The 26,057-nt window shown below is 45.7% G+C and overlaps 2 protein-coding genes and 1 non-coding gene across 4 annotated transcripts in view; all 3 read left to right on the top strand.

The window, feature by feature from the left end:
• Positions 1-546: 546 nt before the first annotated feature.
• Positions 547-9,719, top strand: LOC129326972 (probable peptidyl-tRNA hydrolase 2). Its single transcript, XM_054975320.1, has 6 exons — positions 547-780; positions 896-970; positions 4,066-4,146; positions 4,524-4,621; positions 5,675-5,789; positions 8,682-9,719. The coding sequence occupies exons 1-6, from the start codon at positions 685-687 to the stop codon at positions 8,769-8,771; spliced, it is 555 nt and encodes a 184-aa protein (XP_054831295.1). The 5' UTR covers positions 547-684; the 3' UTR covers positions 8,772-9,719.
• Positions 2,964-3,036, top strand: TRNAT-UGU (transfer RNA threonine (anticodon UGU)). Its single transcript has one exon. It is a non-coding gene; the product is annotated as a tRNA-Thr (tRNA).
• Positions 9,720-17,492: 7,773 nt separating the features above from the next.
• The window catches only part of SETD5 (SET domain containing 5), a 64,737-nt gene continuing 56,172 nt past the window's right edge, over positions 17,493-26,057 (top strand). For both annotated transcript variants that reach the window (XM_054975828.1, XM_054975827.1), the window contains exon 1: positions 17,493-17,662. The gene's annotated coding sequence lies outside the window, so the exon portion shown is untranslated. The remainder of the gene's footprint in view (positions 17,663-26,057) is intronic.

Genomic DNA, 26,057 nt, shown 5'->3' with positions numbered 1-26,057 from the left:
AGCATCCTTAGCATCTTCGCGGTTTCTGATTAATCTATGTTTTTAATCCTCTTTTCAACCCCACCCAAATTGGTTCCTAAAGTTTTACAATTAAAAATGCATAAAAAAATTCCCTGCTCCTTCAGTTTAGACTGTGCGTAATGTGATTTTGCCTTTTGATCTATTAAATCAAGTGTGGTAATTATGGTCTCAAATTATGTTGTGAGCCACATCATGTTTTAACATGGAAAACAAATAAATTCAGAGAGTTGATAGCTGCGGGAGGAGCGCTTCCAGATGGAACTGGGCCAGGAACGATGAGATCTTGTTATTCACGAAAAGGAATAGGCTGGCGTTTGTCATTCAAACGTGCATTTTGGTCGAGGAAGGTTGTTGACATTCGCGCCGTTTAAGCCAAAACTAGCTTTTAAAGTCTCGTGTGAGTCTCGCTTTCGCGCAAACAGGCCTGCGTCTCCAGTTTTATGTCACGTGTGAAAGCGCAAGAACACCACACCCTTGGAATTGTGGGACCAGAAGGATGAAAAGAGCCACGCTCTGGATGGCGGGCGCGGCGACTGGTCTCCCTCTCCGAGACGGCCGCGGTCATTGGTCCCCAGGCGGTGACAATTGAGGCGGGTAGTTCTGATTGGGCGGGTGTCATCAAGAGCCGCCAATAGGAGAGCAGAGCGCCGCCAGCTGCTAAGAATGGAGTCGCAACCTCTGGTTTCGGAGTTCGGCGTCGATGAGACCCTCGTCGCGCCGCTGGTGGAACTGGGGATCCCGGAGGCCGAAGCGCGGCGGGTGAGTTGAGCTTGCACGTGGCGATGCGGCGCGGGCGGGGGGGGGGGGGCGGCTGCAGGGAGGGTCGGCCGCAGGATCCGCGGTGCTCATGCCTTCTCATCGCCTCTTCCCGCAGGCTCTGGCTCTCACGGGCGGTCGATCCGCTGAAGCGGCCGCGCAGCTTTATTTCAGTAGCGGCCTCGATTCCCAGGTACCTCCCCCGAATCCCCGTGCTCAGCTTCTTTCTGGCCCTGCCGGAACTCGGGTCCTGGCCTGCTCTCCTCCTCCCTGTGCCTCATCGCTGTCTCTTTTCTGTTCCCTCCAAAGCATCAAATCAGGCTTGAAATGCCCCCGTTGCAAATCCTCCTTCAGATGCGGAGAATTTATGGGCCTGGGCCGAATAGCGTTTGCAAAACGGCGCTGCCGAACATATGCAGAGCCGCCCCCCCCCAGTAGTTTCCCAGGCTGGCTTTTCGAAGGTGATCTTGAGTCCAACTAACTGGAGCCGCCATTGTGCCTCTGTCTTTTGTATTTATTACTTAAATGGCTAACACATAATAAAATGTGCTATCGACGCATAGAACAGGGAAGCTTTCTCCTCCTTGTTCTTTGCCTACTACTATTTTTCATGTACCGTCTCTAATACCTGTCTCCATCTCCAAATATATATATATATATATATATATATATATATATATATATATATATATATATATTATGTTTTGGTTTCTAACAGTTTGGCTGGTTCATACTGAATGTTGCAGATGAATAGAAAACCAAGAGCATTTAGAAGTTAGACTTGTGTGATGTGATTTTTGAGGATACAGTGTTGGATTTGCATACTCCAGGTAGAGGGAAAATAAAGAAATTGTGTTCTAAAAGATGCATGCATGCATCTTTCATGCATGCAGGAGAATGAGGTGGTAGGAAGGCCCAAGCCGCTTCAGACTCTGGTGGATTCCAGCTTGGAAAGCATAAAGAATTCATTATGGATATAAATCTAGTCCAACATAGAGAGAGGTTCTTACCACTGCCCTCCCCCACACCACTTGCGCTGCTTTTTTTTTAACATACAAGTTGATAGCTTAATGTGATGCAACATGATCCCAGTGGTACTTTCCATTCTATCAGTCTCCTGTGTACATAAATCAGGCCTGAGAACTCTTGGTGTGTGTGTGTGTGTGTGCATGCGTGTGTATATATCTACCTCCCTCCCTCGGCATCTGTGCTCCTGATGTCTGTGGATTGAATACATAATATTAGTACTAGAAATCTAGTGCCATTCATTTGCCATACCAAGTTTTGTAAGCAAAAATAGACAGGTTCCTGCCCCAGGAAGCATGCTTAATTCCAGCAGTGGCAAGCAATAGAGGGAGAAGATTAATGTTACTCAAATTTGCAGTTAGGTGAAATCGTGCTTCCTTTCAAGGGGGGAAGGGGAATAAAAGGAAAACTGGTGATCTGTCTTTATTAAATGTTACTTAAACAGATTAGAAGGATTTCCCCCCATAAATGGCAAAACTGTATAAACCATACAGCCTTGCCATTTATGGAAAGACGGGGCTTTCTGTTCTTATATTATCCACCTTGTATGTTCAGTAGTAAATGCACCTTTTTTCTTCTCTCTCCCTTTCTGAAAAGCTCATACTGAGGGGGGGGAGCATCAAGGAGTTGTGGGGAGTCCTGCTGTAACATTTTAGATCTTTAGATAAGATATTAGGTGTAGCTTGAATCCCAGAGCTAGTCCTGTGTTAAATATTCCAACTGAGAGGCAGAAGGGTCCCTCGAGCCTTCAACTGTTATATCCTGACCTAAGAGAAGAGTTGATGTGTCCATGACTTGCTGAAAGCAACATGAAATTGGGGAATGCCGGAATCCATCACCCCCTGCCCTTTCTCCTTTTTAAAAAAAGCACCCTGGGAGAATCCTCTGAGGCCTGCTTTATATGCATAGGAGAATGAGGACAGAATAAAGCAGAAAAATGGACTGTGCCACTTCAGGTGGCTCAGGGAAGATTATGGAGGTTTGCATTTTGGAATGCCTCCATCCCTGTACTAAAGGTGCCTCACAAATAGAAAATCAGCATAGCCTACGTCATCCTGGGTGATGCTCAGCTGGCTTGGACTGAGTTGCTACTTACAGAACAGAAGGCAGTGGGTTTGGGTCCTGTTGCAAGGAAAGAGAGAGGAGCTGTACCTTGGGGAGGGGTTGTGGCTCAGGAGTTAGAGCATCTGTTTTGTATGCAGAAGGTCCCAGGTTCAATCCCTGGCATCTCCATCTAAGATGATCAGTTAGTGGGTGAAGTGAAAGCCTTCTATTTGAGACTCTGGAGAGCTGCTGTCAGTGAGAGTAGGCAAGACTGACCTTGATAGACTGAGGGCATGACTCATTGGAAGGCATCTCTACGTGTTCATATCAGTCAAAGATTAGACACTTTCTACCTGCCATGCTAGTTTTCTACTTGCATGGAATTCAGGGTGCAAAAGGGCATTAAAAGCTGGAATCTCTTATCTGAAGAGGTGCATTCCGTTCTGCCACCTCAATTCTACCAACGCATTCTTCAGTATATATAAATCGAGCCTGAATTTCTTCTAGATGGATATCCTTGTTGTCTGCACATGTGGAATATGTGACACAGCCCTTCAGTGGACTGTAGCATTTCACTCTGTTTGTCCGTCCAGGCAGATGTATGCACAATTCTATGAATTTTACATATCCACTGAGTTGGGTGTAAGAATATAAAGATTGGTGGCTCTGGAATTGTTCTACCTGCTTTTCTAAGGAAGAGACTGGAATGTGTGACTCATTCTAGGTGTTTCTTTATGTGTTAGAAGAAGGAGATTGAGCCTGCCCCATTGACACTCAGTGGCTGGATTCAGTAAGACTGGATGTCAAGAAAGCAAGCCTATCTTGAATGCTCGTTCCAAGTATTTATTCACAGCATTTTTAGCCTGCCTTTCTCCAAAACTGGACTCGAGGTGGGTTACAATGACAATAAACAGAAACAATATACAATGAAAAACCAACAGAATTAACAGTTCTCAGTTGTACCCTCAAAAACAATTAGATGTCAGTAATAAAAACCTTCCAGAATAACTCCACCATGTACATCATTCCCCCCCCCCCCATTTTATCTTTGCAATGAAAGCCCTGTGAAGTAGGTTATGCTGAAAGAGAGAAAGAGAGGCTGGATCACCCCAGCAAGCATCCGTGGTAGATCCTAATCTGGCAATCTAACCACTACACAGTGCTGGATCTGAGGCTGGTGGCTACAGTCAAAGGGATCTGCTGAAACTCTTTTTCCAGGAAGAAGATGATGCCCAAGGCAGCTATTACTTCAAGATGGTCTTTGTGGTGAACATGGAGCTGTCCATGGGAACTGGAAAGGTAAAACTCCTGCTGGGATTGTGGTTTCAGTAGCCAACATGCGTACGTGATCCAGAACCCTCATCTGAGACTGAAGGGAAACGGAAAGCAAGGGAAAGAGCTCTTGAATCGTTAGGAGCTCTTCATTTAGTTCTCCTCCTTTGGAGCTACATATTGCAAAGACATTTGAGAGAATACAAGGGAACGAGACAGATCTAGCAGTTACTGCAAAAGCTGACCCAATATTGCTGATTGATGCTTACAAGCTGAGTTTGGTTGGGATATTTGACTGGAAGGTAGGCTGCTGTGACAAGGTGTGGGGCTCCCTCCTTCAGTGCCTGTGGCTTGGTTCCTGCCAGGCTCTTTGCTTTTCCTTGATTTGATGTTTCTCATTGCAGATTGCTGCCCAGGTGGGGCATGCAGCAATTGGCCTTTTCCAGCTGATGCAGGAGAAGTCTACTCACAAGGACATGATTAGCCAATGGGAGGAACATGGGTAAGCCAACAAAAGGCGCTTCTCTCATTGGTCTATCTAGTTCAGCACAAGGAAAGGCCTTTCCCAACACCTGCTTCATGAGATCTTTCAACTGAAGATGCTAGAGGTTGAACTTGGGGCCTTCTGCTGGCAAAGTATGTGTGCATCGCCCACCACTGAGCCACGCAAGATGTACTAAGTCAACCAGGATGTCACACAGCTTTTTGAAAGTGGCAGAGTAGGCACTCCATGTAAGAGGAGAGACTTGGATGGGATTTAAAGCTTCCTCTGGAATTCCCCTAGGAGGTGTAACATGGTCAAGTGAGTCTGGCATTCTGACATTTTGTTAGCCTGAGTGAGGTACACGCCTTACAGTTCCCCTGTCTTCGGCCTCCAAGCCTGCTCACTTTGGTTCTGCATGCTGGCCACATTTCAGCTGACTTTGGAGGCAGAGCTGAGGCAACCAGATTTGCATGCCTGTAGCTTCCTTCACAAGGACTTGGAAAACGTTTACAGATTCTAGGTGTTAACATCTGTCGGTCCTATGCAGAAGTCTGGAAATATTTCAGCTTAATAATAATCATAATAACATTCAATTTATATATAGCCCTTCAGGGCAACTTAACACCAACTCAGAGCGGTTTACAAAGTATGTTATTATTATCCCCACAACAACCATCCTGAGGTGGGTGGGCTGAGAGAGCTCTAGAGAGCTGTGACTGAGCCAAGTTTACCCAGCTGGTGTCAAGTGGAGGAGTGGGGAATCAAACCCGACTCTCCAAATTAGAGTCCTGCTGCTCTTAACCACTACACCAAACTGGCATAAAAGTCCTAGATGCCAAAGCCAAACATAGGCAAACATTACAAAAATGATTGCTGAGTTCTTTTTTGTAGGCCATAAGAAATGAAACTAGCTTTCAACATGGTCTCTTTTTTGCTTGTTGGTAAAATGGACTTGCTTTTTCCACAGCTTGTTTGTCCTGGACAATGTTTTTTAGTGGAGGGAAGAAAAGTGGCTGTGAATTTGGGGAGGGGAAGCTGATCTTATATTCTAGTTCGCTTTGCTTTTTTCAGTGCGAAGAAAGTGGTACTTCAGGGATCCAGTGCTGACCAGTTGCTAGAACTGCATGCCTTGGCTTTGAGCCTGGAGCTGCCAACATACTTAGTGCAAGATGCAGGAAGGACTCAGGTAAGCAGGCCAGCTGTTCTGAAGAGGCCTGTTTTCTAACTGCCTTGGAACCAGGCCAATTCATCTTGGGTTTTCTAGTTCCGTGGGAACACAAGCCCTATATAGATAAAAGGAAGATGTGGAATTCTTCCGCAGGGATGGATGTATGATGTGTGTTGGATTCCTCTGTGTATACTTGCCTGCTTAATGTCCCTGTTGCAAAACTTGTGAGAGCGTAAAATTTTGTTTCTCTTCAAATTTGGAAAGAAGTTCACAGCATATTGGAGCAAAGAGCAGACAATCAGAAGGTCTGTTCTGAGAGCAGAGTTTGTATCACATGGCCACTGGGAAGACCCCTTTTTGGTTTCTGTGCCAGAAACTGCCTCCGTGTTTTCAGATCTCTTGTATAAAAGTTGGGAGTAACATGAAGCTGCCTCATACCGAATCAGACCCTTGATCTATCAAGATCAGTATTGTCCATGGCTCTTCAGGGTCACAAGTAGAGGTCTTTCATGTCACCTACAACACAGTCCTTTTTTTTTTAAGTTGGACATGCCAGGATTGAACCTGGGACCTTCTGCATGCTATGCAGATGCTCTGTTACTGAGCCACTGCCTTCCCCCACGTATTTTGACAGTGTTATCTCTCTTCCTGCCTAGGGCATAACTGTGCATTTGTGATCTGAGCCTTTTTCTGTAATTCTGGCACTCATAACACGAGATTGCATTGTGCATGATCATCTCTGAGTGTGCACACACCATTTTGTCTAAAATCAGGCATGTGTATATTCTCAATTCACTATGCATAAGTATGCCTTGAAAAACCTAGCGAGTTAATTGTGCATGTACTGAAGCCAAAATATTCAGGCAAAATGGCAACATGCTGTCCAGGTTCATGGGAGGTAGAAGTGCTGGAAATGTAAATATTGAAAAAGGTTCTGAACAAATTCACATCAGAAAGCTGCTGTTCAGGATCTATGTTCAGAAGGTTTCTTCTTGGATCTATCATATCTTACTACATAATTGAGAAAGCGTGTTCCAGACGACTCAACTCGATTCCACTGCGCAGGCATGCTCTTGCACCCCTAGTGGGGATGAGATGTGAGTCATTGGGGCTGGCAGGTGCAGGAGCGTTCAGCTCGCCCAATCCCCTTCCTCCCTCCACGTTCCCTGAGCCTCCAGCTGCCCTGGCAGGCACAGGAATGCTCAGCCTGCCTGATCCACTCCTCTCCCCCTCCCTGCGCCTCCAGCAGGGTTGCCAGTTCCAATTTGGAAAATACCTGGAGATTTGGGGGGTGAATCCTGGAGAGTGCAGGGTTTGGGGAGGGAAGGGGGCCGAACCAGGCAGCTGGCAGGTGCAGCAGCGTGTCAGGCTGCCTGCTTCCCTCGCCTCAGCAGCGGTCCCTGCCGCACCAGCTGCCTTATCTGGCCTGAATAGGCTGAACCAGGCAGCTGCGAGGCGCAGAAGCATGCCAGGCTGCCTGCCCTCCACATTGGGGTGCTGAGAAGGGGGCAGTGCCAGGCCCGGCACCTTGCCCCCCCCCGATCGAGTTGGCAGAGGCGGCAATGCCTGGCCTGCCTGCCCTGCCGTTTCTAGAGCTCGTTGTATTTTCCCTCCACAACAGGCTTTGTTACTAGTTGATAATAAGCCCAATGTTTTGCAACACATTATAAAATTTCAGCCTTACTGATCTTACGTTCATAGTAATTAGCTACATGTGAAACACACTCAATATTTGTTCAGATGTTTATAGTATTCAGATCTGTGGGGTTTTTTTTAAAGTTCAGTTCCAAACATTGCTGAACTGCATGAAGTTTTGTGGATAAATGCCTAGATCACTGGTACTGAGAACTGCCTCTTTGAATTCGGTATATTCTGCCATCACTACCTGTAAACTAGCATCCATAATTGAGACTGTAAAAAGAAAAATGAAATAAGATAATTTTTTAATCTGTTGCAGGAGATTTTGAGTAAGAAGAACTTGAATTATCTTCCCCCAATTAATTTTTGGCTCTAGTCAGTGCAATTCAAGTACCTTTCTAATCCTCTTCTGATTACAAGAGTTGCATTTAGCATGTTCCTACAATCCCATTCTGAATAATATTTAGATCAAGGTGAAGTTACTCCCACTTACAATTCTCATTTTATTTGTTTTAAAAATATTTACACCTTGTCTTTCCACTTAGGAGAGTCCTCAAAGTAGTTTTACAAACCATATATATATCATTGTAATGTACCTGCAAAACATCATTAAATCCAAAAAGATCAGTGTTTTTTTGTTTTTTTAAAAGGTGCCCAATATTTATATAAGGTTACAGCAATTTCCATCAATTCTCCCCCATGCTGGACTTGGGAGAATGCTCTCCCTCTGTACTGGGTGAGTACCACCACCAAAAAAGCCCTGAAAAGGATCTATATAGAAATCATTGTCCATAGAAACTATAGAACTAACTACTATTTAAAGTCTGGGGAAAGAAAATGTTCTTAACTGGGTGACTAACAGTGAAATCCTAAGTAGAGTTCCCCATTCTAAGCCCATTGAAATCAATGGACTTAGATTGGAGTAACTCTGCTTCAGATTTCACTGTAAACGATAGCAGAGGTTATACCAGGTAGAGCTTCCTAGGGAAGGAATTCTAATAGTGGGTTGCCACCACACAAAAGATCTTCTTGGCGACCTGCCTGATCTCAGCAGGTAGGAACATCCAGAGGTCTCCAGAGAAGATCTCATTTCTGGGCAACTTCATGTGGCCCTATGAATACCCTGGTGCCAGACAGCTTAGGGCTCTGTAGGTCAAAAAACAGCACCTTAAATCATGCCTGGAAAAAGTTTCAAAGCATTCCCCCCCCCCCCCACCTCCCCCAGCTAAGCGCTGCATTTGTACCACCTGTGTCACGGTTTCTCTGTTTCAGGTTCCGTCTGGGTCACATACTGTCCTTGCCATTATGGGAGAAGAGGAGATGGTGAATCAGGTGACTGGGAAGCTAAAACTGCTCAACTGAGCAACGCTTCACAGCCTGCGCCTGTCAGCTGTGCTTGGAGTTCGTAGGCTGCCCTTCTCCCTGCTCTACTAGTGGGGAGGGATCAGGAAGTACCCGCCGAAAGCAACTCAAGACCCATCTGCAGAGCATAGCAAATGAAAAGGGCCGCTCTCCTTTGTCCTTGGCAGTAAGGGGGAGGCCAGCAGTGGGAGCATCTAAGAGACGGAGTCTGTCTTTGCTGCATTATTTACAAACCACGTAAAATGTTGTACAGATGTTGCCTTGGCTTTCCTTTTGCACTGTGGGAAAACCATGGGGTTTCCAGTCACTCCTTGCAGCAGATGGCTATTCAAGACCCAAAGCATCCCTAACTGTTGTCTGTCTTGCCCTTGGGGCTTTTTAAGAAAAGGGAAGATGCCACAAGTTTTGTAGACAACTTATTCCATTGCTTGTTGCTTAAGAAGAACAGTAGGAAATCATAGCTGCCCCCAAATCTACCTTCCTCTTTGCATCTTGCTCTATCCTTAGTACGCAGTGGCGAACTCTTCCTCTTGGCATCCTTTGGGTTATCGTTTTTGAAGGACTTGAAAAATAATAATTTATGCTGGAGGACAGAAAAGCATGTGCATCCTGCAACCCTGTTTCGACCAGGTGGGGAAAGGATGAGCAATGTGATGAGGAAGTGCTGGGCAAGGCAAGGAATGGGGTCAGTGGGTTTGGGCACGAGGCAGAGTTTAGAGCCATAGAGGGAAAATGTAGCTTAGGTGGCAGGGAGACTGCCGTTTCTGCAGGGGGGTGGGCGGGTTACTGACATTTGTGAAAGGTTCTCAACTGCTCTCCCTGCCCAACCCTCATTCACACTTTAAAAGACTTGACTGTTCTTGCTGTCGTGGTATTACAATGTCCAGTGTCTAAAAGAAATTTTTTTTAATGTTATTTTTGGTCCCAGTAAAAAAGTGTTACAACTGATACAGTGTGGATTTTTCTTTGCATGGATTGGCAGGGAGAAAGGGCTCGAATGGGGAAAGGAAGGAGTGAGGAGACAGGGCAGCTTATGATCAAGCACGAGCCAAGAAGTGCCTGAGATGTTCTTGTAACAACATGGAAAAATAAACAGTCATGTGGCACATTAAAGACACATCATTTTATTCCAGTTTAAGCTTTTGTGGATTACAGTTCACTTCTTCAGATGCACTGAAGTAAACTCTAGTCCAGTGGTTCTCAGCTGGTTGGTTGTGGACCATCAGTGGGATGCAGAAGTAGTCTAGATGGGATGCAGTTTTCATAACGATTGCTAAGAATTCGCGGTCCTTCAGTTCCCATGTGCGTCTGCAAGTTTGATATGCCATCTCCTTCCGACCCTCCCTGCCACGGATTATCCATCTGTGACCTTCTGGCGTCCTAGTAGTAACCTTGGACCCTCAATGTTTTTCCTAATCCCGCCCCCACTCCTCCCATCCACCAGTAAGTGTTTTAAGTGTGCTTTTTGTTTCTGTTATGGAAGGATAGAGATGTGAAGGTCTGGGGGTGGGGGGGAACCCTGGAACAAGAAGTCCCCGCCTCCAGCATCAAAATTTCTGGAAATTTAACATCTATATGGTGGACCCAATTTCTTTGATAGAGTGATTGGTGGGGGGTTAAAAGGGGGGGGGCTTGAGAACAACTGTCTCATCCACAAAAATTTATGCTGGAATGAAATATTAGGCTTCTGTTATGCTGAAGTAGACTAATAGGTGTCCCCTCAGGAATTATCACAGTATGGAACACCTGAACTGTGAATGTGAGGGGAGGGGAAGTGCACTGCCTGTGACAAAATATGGCAAGTCACTGCAGCTGCCTAACACTCAGTGTTGTTTTATATCTCCTTGGGATAGGATTATGTTTGTTGCAAATAATGAATTGGAGCTGAGAGACTCAAAGATTACACAGGGCGCCTATGGCAGAGGTTGGGCTTGGACCTGGGTCTCCCAGAGCAATGGCTGTTTTTTTGTCAGCCAGACCAGCAGCCACCAAGCTTTCCGTGAGCAGGTCCCACCTGTAAGGAAGTCTGCTACAGCCTGGCTGCTTCTAAATTTTCATCTCAAGCAGGGTTTGTAGAAACCACTCCTCCCCCCTCTCTCTCTTTAGCACTGGGTGCTGGGGCAGAGAGAGACCACAGCAACCATTTTAGATTTTGTCTGCTACCAAAATCGGTGGTTTCAAGAGGTGTGACCTTTTGCAGCAGGTGAAGATTGTATACTGCAGCTGTGCAGAACTATACTTTTAAAGATGCAGCTGGTTTGACCCACACGATAGGCCGTTAATTGTGTCTTAACTCTGGAAGACCATTGATGTTGCCTAGCCTGATTTTCTTGGGTTTCATCTTTCCAAACTGGAATAAACAAGGGAAGGAGCATCGCTCACATAAGCTCTACAAAGCTGCCACTTTTTTCCTGAGGCGGGCACCTGTCTTTTAAAGCTGGCTAAAGAGTTGAGCAAGCAAGTTTTTCCCAGAATGCACATGGAATGGTTAGAAAGTCTCTGCTGCCTATTTCCCTCCTCATTACACTTGCAAGAAAATGACAACTACAGATGTTGGCATGGATCCTCTGGAAATTTCTGACAGAAGGCATATCAGTCAGTGGTGGGTAACTTTCTTGCCTACCCTCTCCTGATGCAGTCCAAAATGTCCCCTGAAATGCTGATCTTGGAAGTACAACCCTCCCAACAGCAGAGGGAGGCAGAGGTCTGCTATAGGAGGAAGGGTATCAGCACATACCACTAGCCCTCCTGCATCCAGCACTCTTATTTTCAGTACATCTTTCTGTTTTGTGATGAAGAGCCCAGAGACACGACTGATTAAACAGGCTAGCTCTTGGTCCCCACCCTGTGGCAACAGCCAATTCTTGTCTGTGTGGTGCCTGATTCAGATTCGGACCACATTGCATGTGGAGAAAGAGCTTCAGCTTTCCTCAAATGCCATTTTCCTCTCTGAACTGGCCTTGTGGAGGAATGCGGTCCGGCTCAGGAGTGAAGCCCCTGAGTTCCCTGGGATACATGTGGGTATCCCCAATGGAACTGAGGCAAGTAACTCATGTCATGGCAGAGACCTCACGGCTAACTTAAGTACTATGTAATACGTTAATCAGTGTAGGAAAACCTGTATCTCTGCTTGTTGGTGCAGTTTTCAGCATATACATACAGTGGCAGAGGGAGTGGCTGTGGCTCCGCTTTGCACCCAGAGGGTCTCATCTTAGGGTCGCGAGCTCCAAGTTGGATCGGTGTGTGTGTGTGAAACCTGGAGAAAGTGGGGTTTGGGGAGGGAAAGGACCTTGACATGGCTTAATTCCAGAGTCCCCAAAGTCGCCATGTTCTCCAGGTGAACTGATCTCTGTGGCCTGGAGACCAGTTGTAATTCCAGGAGATCTCCAGCCACTGCCTGGAAGCTGGCAACCCTATCCCAGCTTCCTTCATGGCATCTCCAGTTAAAAAGGACCAGGCAGTAGGTGATGTGAAAGGCCTCTACATGAGATCCTGGAGAGCTGCTGCCACTCAGAGCAGACAGACAACAGGAATCTCCATGGATTCACGGCCTCATTCAGTAGGAGGCAGCTTCCATGTGTAGTAAAAACTTGGGAAAACCGTGTTCAGGACACCAAATGTGATCCCTCCTTTGGGAAGGCAGCCAGTCCTCTCTTAATGTTTTTTCTAGAACAATATTGTTTCTGTGTACCTTTCCCAGAGTTGCCTTTGTCAGGTAAGCTTCCACAGGAAACCAGAAGTCGCAAATTGGCACACCACTTTCAGCAGAACAATGTTTGGCTGCAGATAAGAAGCTCCCTGTGTCGGAGCTAAGCTCTCTCCTTTGAAATGTGGCGGAGGCCTGTAATTTGGCCTACAAGCCTGGCCTAGTTTAACAGGTCATAAAGAGTGCCTGGGGGTGGGGGCTTCTTTTTCTCACTCAATAAAAGCATTTGTTAGCCTGTCTCTGGAACCCTACCATTTAGATCTAGTGTTTTGCCACACAATGACACAAATTACTGGCACAAGCCTGTATTGCCAACGGATGGGGAAGACAAAAAGCTGCATCTGGGTTAAGAGCTTCTTGGAATAAAGACACCATGATGTTTACAGCTGAGTCATAAACCCCCTGATGGTTTGGAGTGACTTGTAATGTGGGGTCCTGGTGTGGGCGCACGATTTACCAAGTTTATGTACCAACAAAGTAAAGAAACAAAGGGCTTTGGTGTTTAGAACTGGCAAATGTAGCAGTCAACGGGGCTGCCTCTCCACAACACTTTATAATAAGAAAGCATTAACAGTTTATGACAATGAAAGCAAAATTGAGAGTAGATTGTGCCCGCAAGCTTGAGAAGTGTGGTGACGTCTTATTAACTTCATTTATAGCCCACCTTTCTCCCTTGTGCGGATCGAAAGCAGCTTCCCTCATTCTTCTCACCTCCATTTTATGTTTGCAACCCTGTGAGGTAGGTCTGGCTGAGAGTGTCTGGCCAAGATCCCCCAGCAACTTTCCATGGCAGAGTAGGGATTCGAACCAGGGTCTCCCAGATCTTAGTCTGACATTCTAATCACTACACCACACAGGTCAACACACCATGTTAAGACTGAGGATATGTTTAGTCTGCTATCCCATCTGTGCTATGTAAGGACGGGTTAAGCACTGGGTTGACTGATCCTATACATGTTTATCTGGAGGGCTTACAGTTGGGCATACTCCATTTACCCAAAGGAGGAGCCTTGGCTGAGTGTTGTAACACTGCTCTGCCAGCAGAACTCCCCAAGTTCAAAAGGATCAGATCACTGATGTAAACGGCCTCTGAGACCCTGGAAAGCTGCTGCCAGAGTAAGCAATATTGTCCTTGCTAGACCAAGGGTTTGACTCAGTATGAATGAGTTTTTCCTCTAAAACCTGAGAAATAACCAGGGCTTTTTTTCTGGGAAAAGAGGCGGTGGAACTCGGTGGGTTGCCCTCAGAGAAAATGGTCACATGGCTGGTGGCCCTGCCCCCTGATCTCCAGACAGAGGGGAGTTTAGATTGCTCTCCGGGCCACATGGCGCAGGGGTGGGGGCAATCTAAACCCCCCTCTGTCTGGAGATCAGGGGGCGGGGCCACCAGCCATGTGACCATTTTCAAGAGGTTCCGGAACTCTGTTCCACTGTGTTCCTGCTGAAAAAAAGCCCTGGAAATAACACTCGGTAATGCTACATATTTATAAGTATTAACCATGCAACGTAAATTATTAACTTGTTCCATGATAACTGATAAGAGATTCCTGATTTTTTTATGTTGGGAAGGGAGGAAAGTAGTGATGCATTATTTCACAACTAGAAGCCAAAAAACTAGCGCTCATGCTTCAATACGTCTTGAGAACCAGTGATGTAAACGGTATAAATAAAAATGTACACAACACTAGAATCATACAAGTTTCCTTTTTAAAAAGAATATGAAACCCCCTTCACTTTAGCCAATTGTGGGGCATGGTTTCTTGGGGAAATCATCGGTACAGCTAAATGGCAGTTTCTAGCACGTTTTATGTCTATGAAATTAAGCACAGAAACGGAATAGAAATTCCCCTGAAAGCAAGGTGGCTTTCTTCCAACTGCACATTTTAAAGCTTGGGAAGCTAGTAAGAGCCATCTTGTGGGAGGCACCATGACTTCTTGTGTCCACAGCGGGAACGGGAAGCAATGGGTTCAAACCTCACCTGTATCAGAGGAGGTTACAACGGCAACAAAAGCAATTCAGGTTGAAGAACTCGGCTTAGAAACATGTGGGGATGTCTGCAAACTGCCTCTGACCCAACCAGGTTAAGGCGGCCTTGAACTGGATTGCTGATTAAAACGGTAAACAAGCCTGGACAAAAAAAGGGGCGTGTGAGGACGCTTTTATTTTCACACGGCATCTAGGCTGCTTTCAGAATTACTTCAAAAAGCAGTCCCTGCCAGCACCTAGATGGCATTTCTGCCACCAGATGGCGCTGTTGCTTCCCCCACTTTGGCACAGACAGCGGAACAGCTGTCCCAGTTTCCTGTTCTCCACATCCTGGCGGAGGAGTAAGGCTGGACCGTTGCATTGTGGGCCTGATACTACACGAACAGGGCTGTGCTGGCTTGCTCTTTCCTTCAAATAAAGGGGTGTGTGTGGGGTGGGGAGATAATAGGACAGTGAAATCTCATGTTTCTGGAAAGGAGGTACCAGTATTTGAGAACAACACCTTTCAGCTTGAACAGTGAATGCTACACCAACAAAGGAGTTACTGTCTTTGAGGAAACTCAAGATGGCAGTAAATTTTTTTAAAAGGCGTGCACTGCCTCATATATCTTATCAGGCTCTTATGCCTTTAACTGTTGCACCACAAGTAGAAATGTAGTAGGCACAAAGCTGGTTTTCCCTTCTAACATGCAGTTACAAGCATAGGGAAAAATTAGCTGCTGGCTTTCTGCCTATCAAGCAACTGTTAACAGTAGAAGAAAAAACCACAGGCAAGCCTGCCTACTTACAAGCATTTCAAATTTTCATATCCCTCCTTAGTTTATTGGCATTTCTGCAGTTTCTCTCCCACTTCCTTCTCCCAAGTTGTCCATATTTTTATAATGTTTAAAGGCTCAAGGGCTGGAATTTCAAAAAAAGACCCTCATTTCTTTTAACACACTGTGCTGCTTGACTGGGGTCTCAAGATTCCTCTAAAAGGTGAGCTATTGTTAGGGAACTATGTATCTGGAAGTAGCAAGCCCACTGAAATCTGGAGTTTAACCTGTGAATAAAATTCCAGGTCCCGAGGACTACATATGTTCAAATGAACATGCATAGGATTAAGTCCCAAAATACACTTAAATGGAATCAAGGCCATTCTGCACTCCCTACAATTCACTCAGATCACACAAACGCACCTGCAGCAGTTTGCAGCACATTCTTGCTAGGGCCGCTTGTACTAAAAAACTCCGGAGGCGTGACAGTGCTCTCTTTGTTGTGCGAAGTTTGGTAAAAAAAAAAGAGACCTGGTTGCTACGAGATGACTGGCTGCCTAAACGGTGGTTAACAATGTGCTGCCTCTCTGGCTAAGGTCATGTTTCCTCCTTACCCTCGCAAGTCCAGGGCTGCCATTTTATGCAGAGCTGGGTGCATTTAAACATTCATGCCAGCGAGTTTAAGCTCCCTTAGCTGAGAGCTAGAGCAGGCGCCACAGTACTCTGCAATGCAGCAGGAGTAAACTGGGCTGTTTTTAACTGGAGAACAAAGTTGTGGAAGGCCAATAAGGAAGCGACAGAAAAGATCCAAATACGGGAAAATATTAAGTCCGAAGTCGGCCGTCAGACTATCGGATCAGCAGTATAATCTGACTTAATACAAGATGCAAAAAAGGGGTCAAGGGATCTTGTGGACGTGCATCTTCCTCTGTGTGGAGCGCCAGGGAGTTCCCGAGTGTGCGTGTCTCACAAACCCGGGTTGGGATTTTCTCCCAATTCCATGGACTGGTTCCCGCTAACAATTAAGGTCAGCGACCGTATTCGCCCCCCCCCCCCACTCCGCGGCGAACCAGCAGCTATAGAGACGCCGCAGAGGGAGACCCCGACGCGCTGCCCCCCCCTCCCCGGCTGATCCGTTCACACAGCGTCCCACCTTGATCCGGTGCCCTTTCAAGGGCTCGTTCTTCGGACACAGGGAGGGGGAAAGTGCATGCGGGAGCGATGGGCGCCCACGCAAGCGGCGTGGAAGAAGAAATCGGAGCCGCAGCCCCGCGCACACTCGCTTAGTGGAGACGATCCCCACGAATTCAGCGGGAGTCGCCTTCAAGCACCCAGGGGCAACGCCAGAGGATGGAGGAAGGAGCCTCCATGCCTGGAGAAACAGTGAGATTCGCACTATACAGAGAGCAGAGAAAGCCACGCATGGGCTAGCAGCAGGATACTGGAGGGGCCCCGCTGGGGTTGCTGGCAAAGGCGCTCCTGCCGCAACGCGAGCTCCAGCCTGCCCCGGGAAACGCCAGCGCTCTCGGCGCAACCCCCGCCCCCTTTCCTGGCGCGAACCTCCCCTGCAGTCTCGCCCCCCTCCCACGTCGAGCCACCCAAGTGAGTGCATGCGCTGTGTGCATTTTGATCGCCCTCTGAGGCCAATACGTCAGTGCGCATGCACGGAGGACTTTCCAGAACCAGCAGAGAACCCGCCCCTCCCCCGCCTCCTCTTTCTTCCTCGATGCCACGTGTCCCCAAGCAGCACTTAACCCCACGTGGGACTGGCCACGATGAGCCAATCAAATGGTTGCCTCGCCCTTGAGCACGTAGTACAGCAGCCCCACGTGCGCACATACACGGTCGGAGCTCGGCGCCCAGACTTCAGCCACGACCTCGCCTCCCCACCTCCTCAAGTATCCGCTTGCTACCCTCACTCGGTTCTAAAGCGACTGGGCTGCGGCGCTTGCTCTTATAGCCAGGCTGGTGAAGCCGTTTATAAACTGGCATATGTATTATCCAATAATCTAGCAGAACCCATGGGAGGGGCGGGAGCTGAGGCGGTCGGGTTACAAGCAACGGGGAGAGAAGGGCAGCTCCTTCAGCTGAAGAGCAGCAAGCGTGACCAATGGGCGGGCGGAGAGGTGCTCGGGAAAGCGCGGCTTAGCGAGAGAGGGGTCTCGGGAGCGTGTGGGGAGCCTGGCCAATGAGAGAACCCTGTGGGCGTGACTGGGGCGCCCCTGGCGCCAGCGCTGGGAATCCCCGTGCGCTCAGTGCCGTTTCCGCCCGGCCTGCTGAGGAGGAGCTGTTGGCTGTTCGCTATTGCTGCGGAGGGGGAGGGGCCGTGGCTGCTTGCAGCCGCTGCTCTGTGGAGCTCCGCTCTTGGTCCCGCCTGCCGCCTAGGAAACACCGTGGCGCCGAGCAGGGCCTAGTGCCGGGGGCCCGGGCAACGGGCCGGACAGGTTAGCCACGGCGAGCAAGCAAGAGGGTGGGCGGGTGCGTGTGGAGGAGATGGGAGGTGGAGGGCGAGGATCTGAGAGGGGAGCCTGTGGAGGGGGAGGAGCGGGAAACTTGTGTTTGGGGAAGGCGTGGGGTGCAGCGGGGCTCCGGGACTCCCCCTCTTTTCTCCAGGAGCTCATGGCTATCCTGTAAGCTTCTACGTCCTCCTCAGGACAGTCAGCCCTGGAATGCCCTTCCACATCCAGTTTACCTCATATTGGGCTCTGTTTCTTATATTGGGGTCCTGGATATGGAGTTGAGGTGGGGGATCCTGAGGCAAGTTATTCCAAGGGAGGTACAGAGTTTCTGGCATTTGAGAGGGATGGAGAAAGGAGAGGCTGGGTTCTCTTGCTTGGAGCCTGGCATCCCGTCCTCTCTTCAGCCTTTGCAGGGATCTGAGGGCTGTGTAAAGGGGTTGAGGTGGGGGAGGGAATCTCCGTGGAGTTTTGCACGCAGACAAGCCAGGGGAGGGAACGGAGGGGGGTATTGTAGGGCCGCTTGCCGTCTTGTTCCCACCCATCCCCCACTCTGCCTCCTTGTAAGGTAAGGGGGGGGCTTGCCCCGTGCCAGGCTCTAGAGCAGAGCGGGGGCGTCATGGCGGTCCTGCTCTAGTGTGTGTCTGGTCTGGGGGTTGGAATAGCCAGAAGTGGTGGGAGGGGAGTGTGTGTTAGGAAGGGAGGACGTATGTTGGGGGAGGGTGTTGAAGGAACCTAATTAATTCATGTTATTTGGATTTCTAGACAGGATTGTCTCTGTGTGTAGTGGTGTGAGATGGGAGCTAAGTCTGTTGTAGAAGATCTGCTGCAAGAATGTGGGAAAATCCCTTTCTTGGACTATGGCGTCCACTTAAAAGCAGCTGTTTGCCAGGAAAGAGGGTTTCTGTGTGTGTGTGTGTGTGTGCGCCCGCCCGCCCGTGCATTCATGCTCCTGTGTGAGTTCAACACTGCCTCCCCTAGCCTTCCACCCCTCCTCTTTCATGTGCTGAAGCAGCTTCCCCTGAGCTGCTCCTTCCCGCCCCCCCCTTCCCTTTCCTCTGCTGTCTGCTTCTGACTTGCTGGCTCCTCCAGGCAATGGGGGAGGAGGTGTTTGACCTGCATTTTCTGCTTTCTCATGGTGCTTGTGTGGCGATGGTGGTGCATTTTATAATTCTCCTCTTTAACCCTGCTGTTAGAGGCTGTAGCATGGATTTCCTCCCCAATTTTTCCTTGTCTGTTGTTTGCGTTTTGTTGGGGAATGTTTTTTAGTTTTTCTATCTTGATCCCAGCACCCTAACTGGTAATACAGTTCCTTGTAACTATAATAACAGTCCTGTGCCAAGGTCGTCATAGCCCCTGTCTCCAGTAGCTTGTCCTTGAGGTGCCAGTGGCCTGCTGCTTGAAACAGCTCTCTTGTTTTGTGAGACAAATCCTTTTTATAATTTGGGAATATGGCTTTCCTTATAATCTGGGGTTTGTGGGGATGCAGAGTGTCAGGAACCTGTTTAATGAGAAGAGTATAGATGTAAGTGGTGCTCGTCTATACAGTTACTAAAATGATGTCCTGCGCTTCACGGAGGGCAGCTCTTATGTTCAAGGAGATCTTTGTAGAAGAGAACAGAATATTTCACTGAGATTCCTTCTGCTGAGTCTGGTGTTACTTTAAGAAGATAATGGCCCTTGCAATGTGGCCTCCTGCAGTTTTTTTCTCTGGCCCATTATGTAATTGGAGTATTTAAGGTTCACTCAGGCAGAGGCTGTGGCCAGCAGAATGAATAGAGTTTGTCTTGGTGGGGGTGGGGTGGAGCTGTGGCCTCAAAACCCACAGTTTTTGGCATCAAAAGCATATCCAGATCACAAAAAATATTTTCCAAATGAGCTTTCTGTGAAGACTTGAGGTGTGTTGCAGCCTAGACAAAGACATATTACTTCCTTAATGACAAGCAGGACTTTTCCTTTTGCACCTATGAAGGTGACATCGCCAATCTTTCCCTCTCTACAGCTGGCCAAGGAAGTCTGTTTCCTTGTCAGCATTGTGTCTTGCAGCACTGAGGTGGCTGTTGCTTTGCCTTGGATCCTGTGGGTGAGCATTCAAGGCGGCGATAAGCAGCTAATGTTGGCTCTGGAGCTCTGGTTGCTACGTGAGAAGCTTCAGTAGTGTTGGCTGTTGTCTCCAGGGACGGACAGCAGTGCAACCTCCATTAGTGCTGCACTTAAGAGATGGCTGGTTCATGCTCTGAGAAGGGACTCTTCCTGGGGCTTGAAAGCTTTCAACTGGAAACATGTTAATTTTGTCCAGTTAACTAAGATTGCTTTTTCCTCCCTGTCCTTCCTTTGGATGTGGCCTGAAAATCCAGAAATATCTGTATCATTTCCAGCCTTTACCAATCCAAGACAGTGGGAATTGATCAGATCTTCCTGAAGTGAGAGACATGCAGCTTTGGTCTGCAACTGCAGTCTCTGTCTGACTTCAGCCTTCCCTTCCAGTAAATCAGAGAGCCAGATGCTTTCCTTATTGTTTGAAGGTCTCTTTCCTCCCCTTTCATTGCCTGGGCCCCAGTTGCCTTATTGACAGGAATTTCTGCTTTGTGAAATGGGTGTGTGCCTCAGACATCAGCTTCCTAGTGCTTAGAGTATTTTCCATTCAAGGACTATAGTGCAGTCAAAATATGGCCCATTTGCCTTTGCCAATGACAGCAGAACATTTTCTGAGGAATTGCCCCTTCTAGCCTGGTAGGACAACATAGCATATATAGTGCTGTTAAAGCAAGGATACAGCACATATTCTACTTTTATAGGTCCAACACAGTTCTATGTATTCTCTTGCTGATATAAATGGTTTTTCCCTGCCTTGGTCTTGTGGAGCTTTACTGCTACTTATTTTGAAAACCTGATAGCTGCCTCAATGAGATCTTGTACTTGATGTGTGAGGAGGCACAAGCAGTTATTAGGGGAAGTGTGAATTCTTCCTTGACACTCCCTTGTATGCTTGATTGTGTCAAGAGGCAGAATGCTCATATGCTTTCTCCTCTTTGGTACTGCGTACAGTTTATGCTATACAAGTGAGATGGGGGCATAGACCATTGCCTGACTTGTTACCTGATGGGCAGTGTTGGGGGATCATTGATTTTTTTTTACAAGCACTGTAAGGCATGTTCATCAATTTGTGTGTGCCCCCTCCTCTTCCTCAATCTTTGATCTGCCTGTGCTTGGACTGGGAAGCTGCTGCTTGCTAGATCTATGACTTGGTGATTTTTGACAGACTTAACTACAGCGCAGATAGAAAATCCTTTTGTTATACACTTTTGAAAAAATGGCTTACCTCTTTTCCAACACCAGTGGATGTAACTAGTTTTGTGTATTTCTGTTTGGAGAAAAGATATTTTGTATGATGCTAGGCATTGTTATACCAAAGGTGCTAGATACAAGCGTACATTAAATAAAAGAACTCTTGAAAATATAGAGTATCTGAAATGAGAAATATTTTTGGTAGGGCTGGAAAAATCAGAATCCTGAGAGCTGAAGGCTGGGTTTTAGAAGCAGCTTCAAATTTTAGGAGATTTGGCAACCAGGCATCTTGGTTTTTTAATGTATGATAATTGCATCGAGCAGAAAGCAATGATAGTATGGATTGACTTAACAGGGCCTTTAATTTCAAGGGTATTCGTTAGTACTAGCAAAATTAATGATTGTACCAAAATATTTTTGTTCAACTTATAGTGCAATCAGTTTTACATTTGATTACTTTTCTGTGAGTTCTACCTGCAGTCTATAGGCTGCTAACCTTGAAACAATTTCTGGAGCGATATCGTTTATGGAATACATCAGAGCAAGCTACTTGAAGATCACTTCTTAACTGGCGGAAAGAGCTCAGTCTCTGCCACCAGATCTTTGTTCAGAGCAAATAGCTATGGTTCTTTGAGTTTGACAGTATGTAGCGCCCAGATTCTTTGACACTTATTTGAATTTTGTTTCTGAATATCACTGAAATACAGTAAATGGCTGTTGTTTTCTACTTCAGGTGCAACTAGAACAGTTGTATTATAAATTAAAATTCAGTTGTAACCTCTGGGTCAGACTCTAGTCACAAAGTACCTGGTAATCTTCCGTAAATACTGTGCACTGGGGTGTCAGACATGAAGATTGTGGGTCTTATCAGGCCTGTTAGGAATCTAGCGTGGGTCTGAGGCACTTCTTCTTCCTTTGACTCAAATTACTGAACCAACTTCAGGGCTTGGATGCTTTAATATCAGCCTGCTCTTTCCTTGCTTCTTTCGTCTGAATTAGAATCTAGGTGTCAAGAGCGCATACGAAAAAGTGAAGATCAGCCCAGTGCATTGGAGCAGTGATGAAATTCAGTTCGGGTGGAATGGAAGCCTAATGGAAAAAAGCTATGGATATGGTCCTTGGACATCTACAGCGTCCATCAGGCCGTTTGAGTTTGACACCCCAGCTGTATACCATTGCTTTTCTCATATAATAAAAATACTGTGCTACACTGAAATGAGACACGAGTGACATAGGAATGCTCTACTGATGAAATGACGTTGTGTTTATGTGGAAATTCCTGAAGTACTACTACAATATCTCATGTTTTATCAAAGTTTCATCCTTTCAGACTGCCTAAACACTATTTCCTCAAACAAATGTTTTGAGATTCGTGGTACTTGGAGACATTTTTTAAAAAAAAAATCATTCTCATGCAATGAGGGTGTTATCAGTCCTTTAGAAAATGACTTTAGAAGACTGCTTAACTGGCATTAGAAAGTATAAAGGCAATAGAAAACCAGCATTGGGAAAATTAATGTCTATGGATACATGTTATTAACAACCAGCTTCTTTTCTAATCTGAAAAAATGCAATTGGTAAGAGAGGCTAGTTCCTAAATTCTAATAATGGCTAATGGTGCAATCCTAAGCAGAGTTATTCCAGTCTAAGGCTATTGATTTCAGTGCATGGGGTTTAGAAAACTGAAAAGTTAGTTCTGCTTCATCACCCCAATACATTCTATTTGCATTAGAGACAATGGCAGAGCACTTTCCTTCAGTGTCCGGTTGAAGACTGTAGAGCGACTGCAATGTAAGAGGTTCTTGAAGTGATTCCTTAGGCAGCAGTTCTGTTATTCACTTAGCCCCTTGTTCTAGAGATTTGTACCATTTCTTACTGTACATCAGCGTTAAGTAACCCAGTTATGATACCATGTTCATAGAAATAAAATACGTAATTCAGGATATTGTGAAAGAAAACCATTCCTGGCTAAATGTATTTGTTCAAATGACTTCCATATAATTGTGGCAAATTTTATATGGGAGGATTTTTCTTTGTGTGTATCCATTATTCAGATGTGTTTTAAAATGTTTTTTATTTCTTTTATAATGGAAATCCAGGCCGTATAGGATTTATACGGGCACCTTTGTTTGCACCTGGGTTACTGAGACTGCCATACTGATGTTTGCACCAAGTCGGCATATGATGATCTTACAGGTTATTTGTGGCAAATTAGGATTTCAGTTCATGAGAGCCTCTTTGTCTGCAGCAGTCAAGCTGTGCATTCCTGGACTCTGGAACTTCCCTGTGCCAAGGGGTGCATGTTCTAGGCCCACTCAGTGCATCCTCTTAAATGGTTTACCTAAATTAGAATAAGTTAGTATCTGAATCCTTCAGTTTGCCCAAATAAGGTGAGACATATTATTTAACTACAAAGGATCCCTTTCTGCCCCCATTGAAAATATTCAGCAGTAAACTTTTGTTCTAGGGATGGCGCTTGAGTAAGTTGCTAAGAGACCATGATTCTGGAGCATGCACAGAAACAGCTTAATACGCAGTTTTACTAGTTGTCTTCCTTCTGCAAAATATTACATAACTGTACTGGAGGGTTTTATGCGTTCAGGTTGTAGGCCTAGAGGTGAAATTTGCTAAAGATCTTGGATGTCTGATTCAGTCCTTCCTTATTATGAAACTTTTAAATAATGTGAAATGCTCAAAATCTGGACAGTTCAGTGTCACCTTTCCCATTGTAGATTACATGAAAAGACCAAAGCACTGAAAAATTTGCCAAGTGAATGCAGATTTAGAGAGTTACAGAAAAAGGGCACCTCATTTTTAAGCCATAGCTGCTCCTTTCTGATGCAAACAAGTTTACTCCTGTTAGTCCTTCAGGGCCCATGAACCTCAAGGTGTGTCAGCTACGTTCTGTTAGATCCTGTGTCTTGTTGGCTATATTCAAGCTAGACAATGGTTGCTGCTTGCTACAGATCGCACACTGACTCGGAACAGTCTTCCCTGGGGATCAGCAGTCCTTTGGATGCAGGTTATGACAGTACATTTGAAAATTTGCTTATTAGTTTATGGAGAACCATACTACTCATTTATAATTTTCTAACTGACTGAATTTGGAGAAACACATCTTAGATTTTTATCTCATGCCATGTAGGTTCTGGGCTTTACAGGATTGATCAGAAGACAGGTGGTACTTCAAAAAAATCTAACTTTCCCTTCCCTTGTTATTCCTTCCCCATGTGATATACTCTAGTGGTAGTGGTAGAGAGTGCCCTCAAGTCATAGCTGATTTATGATGATGCTTGGTGGGGTTTTCATGGCAAGAGACTAACAAAGGTAGTTTGCCATTGCCTGCCTCTGCAACCCTGGTATTTGTTGGAGGTCTCCCATCCAATTACTAACCAAGGCCAACCCTGCTTAGCTTCTGAGATCTGATGAGATCAGGCTCACCCAGTACAGATTTTGAATTTTATAATGTAATCATTATGTAAAAGTCAAATAGAACAAGGGAGAGCAAAGGAATGTATCAGCTGCTTGAAACCTACAGAATAGGCCATCATTCCCACTTGCGATAGAAAGTGAACAAAGAGTATAATCTGTGGATGACTTGCAGAGCAGGACCTATGGTTGAAATGAGATCTGAATAAAAATTTTCCACCTCTGTATTAGACCACTGTGTATGTATTTGCAATTGCTTGCTTTAATAATTCAAGCTGATTACCTCTGGAATTGGTTCCTGAAGTTTTAAAAAACTTAAATTTTTATGTAACAATATAAACAATGAAAAACAAGCCTGTCAAATTATCCATTCCTTTCCCTCACCCTCTTACTTTATAGAATTAAGTTGTAGGAGCCCTCTAATAGTCAGAATGTGCCTTCATTACTTTTGAGGTGACTTAACTACTTCCACATGTGTGTTTTTTGCAGTATAGATCAGAATTATACAGGTTACAGCAGATGAAAAATGTATACGGCTGTGTGTTCAGAAGCCTACTTGAATGCATGTAGAAAGTCTGTAATCTGTAGTCCTGTATGAGCAGCCATTTTCACAAAACTTTTCTGACATGTTCATGGCAGCAATTATACAGTGCTGATTGTTAGAGAGCTGCCAGAGGTTATGGGCCTTGATTGCTAACACTAAACTTAAAATGTTAGATGAGTGACTGAAACTTATATCTTAGGCTCATAATACTGTAATATGCACTGACTTGGTTAACTGATTTCTACAGATGCCAACCCTGTCTGGACACTTTGCTGTTAAGAACAGCTTATTTCAGATTATCTTAAATCTGTTCCTAATTGACTTAAGACTGAAATAGGTCTGATAAAACAAAAATAAGCCTTGGTGTAAAGATTTGCAGTAGTTGAAATGGATCAGCTGGCAGTGCTCACATGAATGGGTGTTCCTTCTGTTGATGTTTTCAGTAAGCATGGATTCCGCCTCCCTTTTTGTCATAGAATTTGGATTTTGTGTTCTGTCAACTTTCCTCATTCTCCCACTGTTTTGTGTGTCTTCCCATGCCTACTTCAGGGGTGTGCAGTCTTTCTTTTACTGTATATATTTAGCACTATTAAAATGAAACTAAAATATTAAAAATCAGTTTAATTCAAATAAAATATGCTCAATACAGTTTGTTCTAATTAAATTGATTATGAAAAGCAAGTATATTTTGTGGTGTATTTTGTTGGCTGCCTACTGACATTCTATAAATCACTCACCCTATGAGTGACTTGTGCATCACTGCATGGGGAAACTCTTCTATAAAAGTTGGAAGAACTCAAAGTTCCATCTCAGTTGTTATATGGTAAGAATTTTTAAAAAGAATGTGTGTCTAGTTGAATCAATTATGGCATAGTCCAGGCAAGCTTGCACTGGAAACTTGTTGGGTAAATCTGCGTTGCACAAATCCGTGAGCTCTGTAGCAGCTTGTTTTCAGTAAGCATTTCTGGCTAGCATACACTACAAATCCCAACATGCTGCACTCCACCTTAAATCAGATTGCATGCTGGGACATGTAGGCTTCACTGATCTCAACATCATATTACAAGTAAAATCAAACCATTTAGCTTTAACAGCTCTCCACAGTCAAGTTGCTTCTAAACT

The sequence above is a fragment of the Eublepharis macularius genome, chromosome 4 (genome assembly GCF_028583425.1).
Source record: "Eublepharis macularius isolate TG4126 chromosome 4, MPM_Emac_v1.0, whole genome shotgun sequence".
Classification (NCBI taxonomy): Eukaryota; Metazoa; Chordata; class Lepidosauria; order Squamata; family Eublepharidae; genus Eublepharis; species Eublepharis macularius.
The sequence above is the reverse complement of the archived record's forward strand: the minus strand, read 5'-3'. Positions and strand labels throughout refer to the sequence as shown.